The sequence below is a fragment of the Pungitius pungitius genome, chromosome 6, assembly GCF_949316345.1.
Source record: "Pungitius pungitius chromosome 6, fPunPun2.1, whole genome shotgun sequence".
Classification (NCBI taxonomy): domain Eukaryota; kingdom Metazoa; phylum Chordata; class Actinopteri; order Perciformes; family Gasterosteidae; genus Pungitius; species Pungitius pungitius.
In genome coordinates, this window is record NC_084905.1 from 17,567,028 (window position 1) to 17,577,432 (window position 10,405).

The 10,405-nt window shown below is 45.7% G+C and overlaps 1 protein-coding gene across 1 annotated transcript; it reads right to left on the minus strand.

Moving 5' to 3' along the window:
• Window positions 1-2,784: 2,784 nt before the first annotated feature.
• taf3 (TAF3 RNA polymerase II, TATA box binding protein (TBP)-associated facto) lies at window positions 2,785-9,750 on the minus strand. Its single transcript, XM_037451697.2, has 7 exons — window positions 9,395-9,750; window positions 8,748-8,990; window positions 6,494-8,319; window positions 6,302-6,384; window positions 5,549-5,819; window positions 5,205-5,311; window positions 2,785-4,446 (listed from the first exon to the last, which is right to left on the minus strand). Exons 1-7 carry the CDS (start codon window positions 9,558-9,560, stop codon window positions 4,332-4,334), a joined length of 2,811 nt encoding a protein of 936 aa, XP_037307594.2. The 5' UTR covers window positions 9,561-9,750; the 3' UTR covers window positions 2,785-4,331.
• Between the last annotated feature and the right edge of the window lie 655 nt (window positions 9,751-10,405).

Consider the following 10,405-nt stretch of genomic DNA (forward strand, 5'->3'; position numbering starts at 1 on the left):
GTCAGATTGGGGGTGGGGGGGAAATTAAAGGAAAAAACAGACACCGTGGCTTCAAGATCTCATCCACAAGTCCTGGTTTTGTGTCGCGTTGCTAGGAATGTTCCTCCGAAAGGCCCAACCAGTCAGGATTCTTTCAATGAGTCCTGGAATTCTAAAAATGTGATTTATTTTTAACATCGAACTGCTCGTCATCGGTACACATTGCAGGTTGAATACAGCGTACCATTCTCTGTGCGGCTCTTGCGGAGATGTACATGTCACTGTCCCCGCGTGGGCTGGCTGATGATACACCAGTGGGTGACAAGTGGAGAGCTGACAACCTCATACCATCATTATTCTCAAGTGCATAGGGATAAAGATAGCCTGCTGGAATATAAGCATAGATTGTGGTCAGCATGAATACTTGTTAAATTAGGACAGGTTCCACCTGTGGGCGTATATACTTGACAGTATTCTGCTGCACGATGTACATATATGGTTGGGCCTTTTTTTTCTTTCGATCACTTGTCTGACATGCAGCAATTGACAAATAAAGCTACTTTGACTTTGACCTTTTGATTTGATATATTTGTGACATGTACCTGTCTGTAATTCTGCAGGACGATCTGGGTTATGGCGTTCATCTTAATCGCTGGAAGCCGTAACCACCAAATGATGGCAAATGGAAGACTCCTCGCATGTTCCTTTGCATCGGACGCTCTGTGCCGTTTAGCTTGTAATGTGACGAAGGCGAGGCAGATTCTTCAGCTGCTGAACATTGCAGTACACATATTCCTCACTAATGTAAGGCATGATTTGCTGTCAATGTGGCACCGATTAAAAATCTGAAGGCAATTTCTTTTTGCACAAAACCCGAGAGAAATGAAATCTAGGTCTCATTGTCCCATAGGTGTTGTGTCCTGTTAGGAGTAACCTGACAGTGAGTAGGAAAGTCGTCTGTGACAGGGTCATGTTAGTGTCTGCTCGTACCACTAGCCGAGGAAGACCAGCGTGAAGGGGCTCTGCTTCCTCCCATCAAGGCACGCAAACCTTCTTCATTCCAGCCCGGGCCCCTTTTTCTGCTGACATGAATATTTTAAACGCTGAATTCCAGCTCTTTATGATGTGCTGCTGCTTAGACTGTCGAGCCGAGCACGGAATCCCAGAAAGCTCTAGATCTACCAACATGTGAAGAGCGCCAAATAATGGGAAAGTAATAAGAGGTTGGAGGAGGGCAATAACGAGGCACAAAATGGCAGGTGAAAGCTGTGTAACTTGCAAACGCGCAGCAAATATGCATCGCTTTGCGAAAACAACCACATCCTGTTCACGAGCACAGTGAGGTGAAAGAGAAAGGAGGTGTTGGTGCATGACAAAAAAAACCCACTCATGCCTGTCATGTCAGAAGCCAAATAGCAGCACATGTTTACAGCACGGCAGGTGGCCTCCTGATGAGTGAAAGCAGCGATCGGCTTTCCCTTTTCGCCACTTGTGGGCTCTCCTGGGACTGATTGCACAAACAAATGGCGTCTGTGTTTTCGTTGATTAAGAGCGAAACGGTTACAGCTCGCTGCACATTGTGTTCTGCAGCGTGCAACTAAAGCACGTGCACATGTGAGTTTCACAGTTACATTTACAATTCTGTTTGCATCAGAATAATATCTTGTTTATGAAGCATAGATGCATCTGGACAGGATGAAAACACCAAATAAGAGACAAAGACATAATCCTTTTCATGTCAGACGTGGCTGAGTTCTATCTTTACCAGCGCTGGTCAGTACAATTTATGATCCGACAGATGCTAGCAACACGCTTCGACTGTTTGAGACCTGACACCAGCATGTGTGATCGAAGAGGGGAAGAGGGGAAGAGGGCCAGAGGCTAGCAGCCACGAGCGGAGCTAACTACCACCTTCCCTTTTAGTTCATACAAAGTCTTAAAAATCACTTGTTGGGTTACAGTTTTTTTGGCAATACTGATGTGCTTAGTGGCTGATTTATTGACGTACTGTATTCCCCCTCTAACTCTCCGTTAAATTCCTTTACATGTGGGCTTGCATGAGTGAATGCATCTCATGTGATAAAAAAAAAAGAAGCTAAACCACATTGAAAGGTCCGCTAGTTTTGGGCAGAAGTCAACTTGACTTCCCCTTTTTTCTTCAGGCCCACATCATTTTTTCCACTTCCCCTTTGATTTAGTGTTATGAGAATACACAGGGTATATTTCCATCACGGCCATCTATGGCAGCAGTGTGCTCGAACACGAAGACGGGCTGAATAAGTCAACGCTGGAAAAGCGAATAAGTCACATAGGCTTTTTAACTAAAGACAGTATGATGCAGCGATGGGTTTAATCCTATTTATAACAAAACCATGACTTCGACCTGTGACTGCACTCACTAAACAAGGGCACTCAATACCCTGATTGAGAGTGCCACAATTACCTTCAATTAAAATACACCAAAGTAGAACGACTGAAAGGTATCCCGACTCAAACCTTTGCTACAGCAATCAAGACAAACGTGAGCTTGTTAGCACATATTCGAGTCTGAACCTGTTTTGATGGTTCTCAGACATTGTGCAATATGAACTTTTCTGAGGTCTTTAAACGCTCTCGGACGGCTCAGTAACAACAACGCTGCTGCACACATCACACCACTGCCAAATCATTTGTTTTAAAGCACTGCTGCTGTTTAACCATTCAACGGTTGAATTTCCAATCTGGTTTCAATAAGTAGAATCATGAAGTCCAGCCAGCGAGGGTCGGCTGATCCTTCCCAGAAATAAACAGACGCAGAGAATCTGATAAATATCCAGACCTTTCATAGTTTCAGTCGGTGAAGTCAAGCTTTACTGGGAATAAAATCTTCTTATAAAGACATAACAGTTGCAAATCTTTCACTGGAGCGTTTGACTCAAATGGAAACTCAAATGTTGGATCAGACATGCAAAGCCTGCCTCATAAAATATGATAGTCCACTGATAGCTGGGGGGAGACATACTTAACTAGCGCTACATTCTCTTCTAAGGATTTCTAAGTCGTAACAGCCTCTGAGTAGCTGTAAAAAAAATCCCATTTCCAGTCCCATCATCTGAAGGTCCTCTCTTGATGGACGGCGCTTCTGGAGCCGGCTCTACTCTGCGAGATCAGGACTCCGGATGAGTCCACTGAGAGGCACCTGTCACATTTCATACATTCGTCGCGTGGCTGTGTATGCGCGGCTGCTGCTGCTGCTGTGTCCGTTCCTGTCAGCAGCAGCTCGCTCGCTCGGGTGCGTGAAGAATGACACCGTGTGGTCGCTTTGGGGAAAAGCAAAAAAAAATCCACAAGTGATCCTTTTACAAACACCAGCCTCTGCGATGTGACTGACGGCTGAGGGGGTTGAGGGGCGCAGAGAAGCCCCACATCTGGGCCCGAAGTGCTGCATAGACTGCTGGAAAGGGAGGCTCCTGGATTTGAACTCTTTGTCATCAAAATTCAACTTCTGCAACTCAGGCTGTCGAACTATTCTTGATCTGTTCTATTCAAGCTAATGCAAAGGAAATCAGCTACAGAACAAAATAAACAAAACTATTTTATGGTAGATTTTGGTGGTAATGACAATTACGTCTTACAGTCTGTGGTTACACAGACCCGTCATCTTTAATATTGAAATATCAACAAAATGAATTACATTACAAGCACAGCTACACTATTAACTCCAGGACATATCCATATGAAGAAAAAATTAAAATACAAACTTTAAATTTAAAAAATGTACAGAAATTACAGGAAATCATTCAAGTTAAAAACCAATATCTGAAAATGGATTTAACATGTCAGAATCCTAAGAATGAAATGCACCTGGCTTGGAAGTTGGTATTGACACATTTATACACACCTGATGCCATCCTCATTATATACATGACATTTCAATGATACTGCAGAAAAAACTGTTTGACTTGGTGCTCGTTCCTTTGCTGGCGACACAAAGGAAACAGAAATAAGGACAATGGATGGTGGTTGTTCTCTGCATTGATGAGCTCTCGTCTCAGACAAACTGTCTTGGCCTCTTCATTCAAACATAATCGCCATGATCTCCGAAGACTGGACATCCAAAACAACGAGCCAACAATTCACAGGTGAAAAGGGAAAACCACACGTGAACTAAGGCTGGATATGTGCTGGTTAAAGCCTTTTTTCTGACCATCTCAAAACGCAATGGCTGATATCCTTTAAAAAAAATCATCAGATGTTAGTATCAGCCACAATTTTAAACTTTCTTTTTTATTTTTATTTTACAGCAGTGCCACGAGTGTCCAGTGATGGCTTCATGTCCAAAAAAGTCCAAAATATGTGCTTTTTGCATAGTCTCAATGCGCTTTGTGTTTCCTTTTCTTATGTTTTTTGTCCTTCTTCCTACTGGCACATTTAACACAGAACCACTGCTGGTCCTCAGGGGGGGCTGTGTTGATCCCGACACAAGGCCTGAGCAGACAGAAAGAAGAAAGAAGAGGGTTCAGGCAAGAGAAAAGAAGCCATTTCTACAATTGTCAAGGAGTTTGGCATAACACTTTTTTATCAAGACACTAGGAGAAGGTGTTGTTCAAATATAGAGAAGCTTTGTGCATTATGTTTAAACCAATCGATTCTTAACATTCTGATAATTCCATTTTACATTTTGAGAGTTCAAAAATTGAGGGCTTTCCAGTGGGATACAATGACACGGGGAAAAGCTGTGTGGCTTGCAGGCTCCGAACGAGCTACACGACTTACGTCAACGTTCACAGGGCTTCAGCGTGTTGCTCCTTTACAGCTGCATTCAGTCAAAGACGAGCTGCTGTTATCTAGGAATTGTTCCCTGACCTACTCTTTCTCTCCTTTGCACTAAGAGCACAGAGGTGCATTTACAGCTGCGCTGGATGGATTTAAGGATTGATTTAAGAGATTTATACATAGCATGCAGTTTCCCTCTTTACATTTGAGTCTTTTCTAAAGACAAATCTCTATTCATGACATCTTAGAATTTGTTTTTTTCCCCCCCCGTTTCCGTGAACCTTGGATTTAGGTTAAATTATCCAAGAAATCCATACACTGCTTTACTTTTTTCCCCCTACCAACCTTTTCTTTGACCAATGAGACAAAAATACTAAAAATGTTCTGCGTTTCCCACCGCGCTTAACTATAATGTTATATTAAAAAACGCACACGACAGTTCAAAGGGGGTCATTAAGAAAGTCTCTCACCAATGATACCAATCGTCACAGTCATCACATCCTATCATGGGACTGCCGTCGTCCGGTTTGTTGCATCCAGGACAAATCCAGATCTGGTTTCCCCATTCATCTCGGATCTGAGTTGAGCGCATCAACAGAAACAATTTAGCAACACGCTGCTTCATGGCAAGATAGTTACACAAACAATGGATTGGTGCAAATGGGGAGAAAAGATAACATTGAAAACATTGGGTTTGCTTTAACTGGGTTGTAACTTTATTTACTGTTCGCCTAGATTCAATGAGACTTCTGCAAAAGATGAAGCACGTGCACTTTGTATGCTCTTCGTGAATAGCGTCGTCTTGAGCACTCACCACGTAGGTGCTGACGGTCTCGGTCACCACGCTGCGGACCGGCGTTTTGAAGGATGCGGCGGGAGACAGCAGGGGCCCCGAGGGCAGCAGCGATGACGGCGCCGGAGCTGGTGGAAGCGGAGAGGGGGCCGGGGGCAGAATGGGCACGACTGGGCAGAGCACTGGGAGCAATGGGGGCGCCTGGGGGCGATTCCCAGGTCCCGACTTGGCGGCGGGGGCCTTGGGCACCGGCGTCTTGGGCTCTGAATTGGGAACCACCTTGCTGATGACACTGAAAAGACAAATACTAGTCAACACAAATAGGGGACCTTTCTATCTCTGTATGAGCTGTTCAATGTAAAGAATGGAAACAAATGTCAGAATGATTCTAACTTCTAACTGGAGTAAATGTGTAGTAATAACATCCGTGGAACATGTCTATAAACATACTTGTTTCAACCGTTTCTAACAAACAAAACAGGCACTGAGTTTTCTATGCCAAAGTGGGATTAATCTGATTTTATATATATATATATATATATACATCAGGAACTTTACCACCCACCCAAAAAGGGGAAATAAGACTAGAAATATGAGAAGGCGTTTGATGGAAGCTTTACAATGAGGTTTTTTTTTTATATTGGTACAATGATCAACATAGAAATAAAAACTATTATCCTACACAAGGTTGATACTCAGCTCTGATAATACACCTAAAGAAAACCCCATGTACCATGTGACAGGTGAGGGGTGAAACATTGATTCAGTGCTTACATCTTGTCCTGGCCTGCTCCCACCCGCAGCGTCAGTCTGGGGATGACCGGAGACGGTAAAGCTGCCGGAGTGTCTGCTTTCACCTGAGCAAACAGAGAGGAAAGGGTATTCATGAGTGACCCTCTAACGGGTCGCTCTTACGTAATGACATTGCAAACAAAAAAACAACCCAAAAAAAAAAACAACCTGTACCTTCTCCAATCGAATTCTCTCTTTTTCTTTCTCCTTCTCCTTTTCCCGTTTCTCCTTTTCCCGCTCCTTTTCTTTCCTCTTCTCTTCTTTCTCCCTCTCCTTTTCTTTGGCCTTTTCTCGCTCCTTATCCTTCTCCTTGTCTTTCTTTTTCTTCTTCTCCTTCTTGTCTTTCTTCTTGTCCTTCTCCTTGCTCTTCACTTCCTTGTCCTGGAGGATGGGGGCCAGAGACGGGAGCATGGAGGGGATGCGCAGGCAGGCGGAGGGGCTGAACAGGGGAGGCATCTCACTCAGGGCAAAGGGGGCCAACGCGGATGGCTTCAGTCGGTCTTCCTTGCTCCGGTCCTTACCCTTGTCCTTCTTGTCTTTGTCCTTTTTACTTTTTTCTTTGTCCTTCTTTTTGTCTTTGTGTTTCTCCTTCTCCTTCTTAGGGCCATCTCCATCTCTGGTTTTTATCTTGATGGAGCCCTCGGGCAGAGTGAAGTCACGCATTGGGAAGTGCTCGTCGTCCTTCACGCCAAACTCCTTCCAGGGCATCTTGCCGTCCTTGGGAAAGTCCTTGTTTTTATCCCTGTTCTTGTCCTTGTTCTTCTCTTTCAGCTTGCCCTTATCCTTCTCCCGGTCTTTGTCTTTCGGCTTGTCTTTCTCCTTCTTCTTCATTTTAGTTTTGAGTTCCTTCTTCAGCTTTTTCTTGATATCCACCGGTGGCACAATCTTGTTCTTCTCCTCAAACACCTTGAGCAAAGGCTCAGGAGTGGGCGGCGAGGCCGATCCCGAGGAGACGTAGTCTGCTATGTTCGGCGGGGGCGCGGAAGGACCCCCCTGGTTGACTTTTCGGATCACCTCATTGATCGAATCGTCCATAGTCCAGTTCCCTAGGCCCGCGTGCGGCTGCAGGTGCAGCGGCGTCGACGTGTCTTTTATGGAGATCCCGATGGAGAGTTTCGGCGTCGACGGCTCCATGATGGTCAGCCTCTTGGGGCTGGAGAACCCGTTGCTGTCCGAATCAGAGCCCGAGGAGAAAGCAAAAGGATCCGGCTCCCGCTCAGCACACGCTCTGGCAATCACAGCATCAATGGAATCGTCGATGGCTGCATTATCGGGCTCTAGTTTCTTGAAGGGGCCCTCGGCCAACTCCCTGTCTTCTATATTTTGACGCATGTGGATATTCTCTTTGCCCATCCTCTCGTTCAGCGCGCACAGCGGCAGCTTAAGCAAACCATCCGTCTTGTTCTGGGGTTGGGACGCTTTGGCTGAAACCATCTTTGGGCTCTTTGGGCTTTTAGGACTCTTTGTTCTCCCGGGAGATTTCTTCTTTTCCTTCGGTGGCTTTGGAGAATGGATGGGACTGCCACCCGCCGGAACAGGGATCACCCCCTTAGGGGACTTAGTCCGTTGTCTGCCAGGCGACGAGACCTTAGACTTTCTCCCTGGAGTGGTGAGGCCCTTTTGATCAGAGTGTTTTGGTACCACCGGCTGAGGTCTGAAGGAAGGCAGGGCTCCAGAAGGTGTTTCAGGAGACAGGGGGTCAAGGCTATCATGAGAAGGCAGCATGCCTGGGGGAACACGTTGTGGGTTGAGAGAGGTGAGGGGCTCCCTGGGCTCAACCCCCCATTCGGGGCTGAGGCCAGGGTACATGCGTGGTCTCTTGGAGGTAGGCATCATGCCGAGAGCTGCATCAGGACTGTCCAAGTGCCTCTTCAGTGGGTGGTTCTCGTCGTTGACGGTCTCATCCTCATCCACGTCGTCCTCGTCCTCCTCCAAAGCCACCTGCATAGCTTCGGCGGAAGTGCCCATGTCAGCGAGGACCGCCTCCTCCTCCTCCTCTTCTAGTGAGGAAAAGGACAAAAACACGAGTTGAGCACTGTTTTTAATAAATATCCACTCATTCTCACAATCACAACACCTCTTTTTACACATACAGGTTATTATTGGGTGAGCCAAGCTACATCTAGAGTCCAATGTGTAACCAGTGTAACTGTTTGTATTTTTTTGAAACTATAGAGAGATTTCGAAACTATATAGAGAGTTGATTCATTTTAAATTAGAATGTTAGACTTAATGTGCTGTGATATGCTGAGATATGACATTGATTTAAATAGAGATGGAAACATTTTGGGGAAAACAAAAACGCAACAATAACAATCACACACCATTCTTAGTTAAGAACACATTGTCTACCAAAAATGAACTTTTCAGACTAATGGAAAACCAAAATACACACTCAGATGTCCATATAGTCATTATATGCTCTGACCTTCTTGCAAGGAGACCAGGGGTGGCATGTGATCGGGAATGTAATCCTTCCTCTCCTCTGCATCTCGGGCTCCCGGCTGGGGAAACTGCAGGACGTTGTTTTTGCTGACAGGAAAGAGCGGCGTTTGTTGGGCGAAGGCCACGGGTTCCAGGTTGTGGACGTAGTCCTCCAGTTCACTCAGGCTCACCCCCAAGAGTCTGAAGGCCTGGCTGACATCATCCAGGACTGGATCCGTTCGTCCATCTGAAGCACAACAACAAGCCTTTTAAACCTCGACGTGCATGCATGCCTCTTACTCACTAAAGTATACTGCTGGGGGGAAGCCGATTGAAGCAAGAAGTGATGCTCAACAGGTCCCAGATGTATAAAGCAAACATTTCTTTCTCCAATAACACTGCCTATGTATCTAGTATTAAGGATGTAACATCGACTTACTAAATGTTGTGACCACAGCTGGAAGGAATCATAGCCACAATAACAACAACCTCATGGAAGCTAGCTAGCCTTGTGGCTACTGTACTTTTTGACACATCAACCTTTGCTAGGGGGCGCCAGCCTCAGACACAGTCAACAACAACGTGATCGACTGCTTCAAGTTTACGGGTTGAAAAAAAGTAAGTAATCGGGATCCTAAACGAAGCACTTACAGAGCTCAGAGTACCGATGGCAGACCTTGGCCAACTGCTGGATATACCGATGCAGCACATCGGACAGCTGATCGCACGCAGTGAGCTGAATCGCATCCCAGCCCAGAGCCTGGCAGATCTGCGCCACCGAAACACGCAGCAGCGAGCGGGCATAGCTCTCGCACATCTCGCTGATTTCGTTACGGTATAAATACCGGTCAGTTCCTCTCCCAACACATGATCCCCGCCTTCATGTTCCACGGAACCCCTCGGGGGCTTGAGAATACACGCTAGCGCGGTTAATTTTGGACATCTACTTCAGTAAATATATTGGCGCTTTCGCCAGAGTCGCCATCTTGATTCCATCGATAGACCCATCCCCGAAATCTAGACTGCACATGCGCACAAATCGGCGAGTGCCGACAGAGCTTTGCTGTGTTCGAGGGGTTCATCGAGCGCTGCAGATGCGCAGCGACTCCGTTTGAGCAAGCGTTAGCGTTAATTCTAATAATTAATATGTGACACAGGCTACGGGAGTAGGTTTGTTGGGTCTTTCGCATACTGATTGTAGTCGTGTATGAGAGGGATTCTAGTTAATGGCGATTGGCTCGGGAAAAGTTTGAATTTCTGGTTCCTGCTTCACTTCCGCTTCGTCACTCCGCTGAAGTTAGAGAAAATGCCGGAACGATCGCTGATTCAGGCCAACTAACTTCACGAATTCTTAGGCGATGAGCAGAAACACGTTAATTAATCGTATTGAGTAAGTTGTCTAGGGTGAGGCGGTATGGCGCTAAATTAAAACTTTTTTTTGTCAAATCATCGAATAAAAACGGCACGAGAGCTTCAATTTCCCCTGTAACGATTTCATTAAGCGATCCAGAATGCTTGGAGACGACTTATTGTGGTTTTAATGGTAGTTAACCTGCCTAGTTAACCTTAGTGGTTGGTTCTGGATTCAAATTCAACCAATTTCCGCTTCAGTGAGGAAATCCTGTTGTTAAAATGTCCCTTGTGAAAGTCGGGCAGAAGTAA

Excerpts from the sequence above, each read along its gene's own strand:
- taf3 (XM_037451697.2), bottom strand. The coding sequence starts at position 9,560 with ATGTGCGAGAGCTATGCCCGCTCGCTGCTGCGTGTTTCGGTGGCGCAG. Across the intron at positions 8,991-9,394 it reads CCATCGGTACTCTGAGCTCT|ATGGACGAACGGATCCAGTC; the intron begins GTAAGTGCTTCG and ends GTTGTGCTTCAG. Across the intron at positions 5,820-6,301 it reads GGAGCAGGCCAGGACAAGAT|TGTCATCAGCAAGGTGGTTC; the intron begins GTAAGCACTGAA and ends TTGTCTTTTCAG.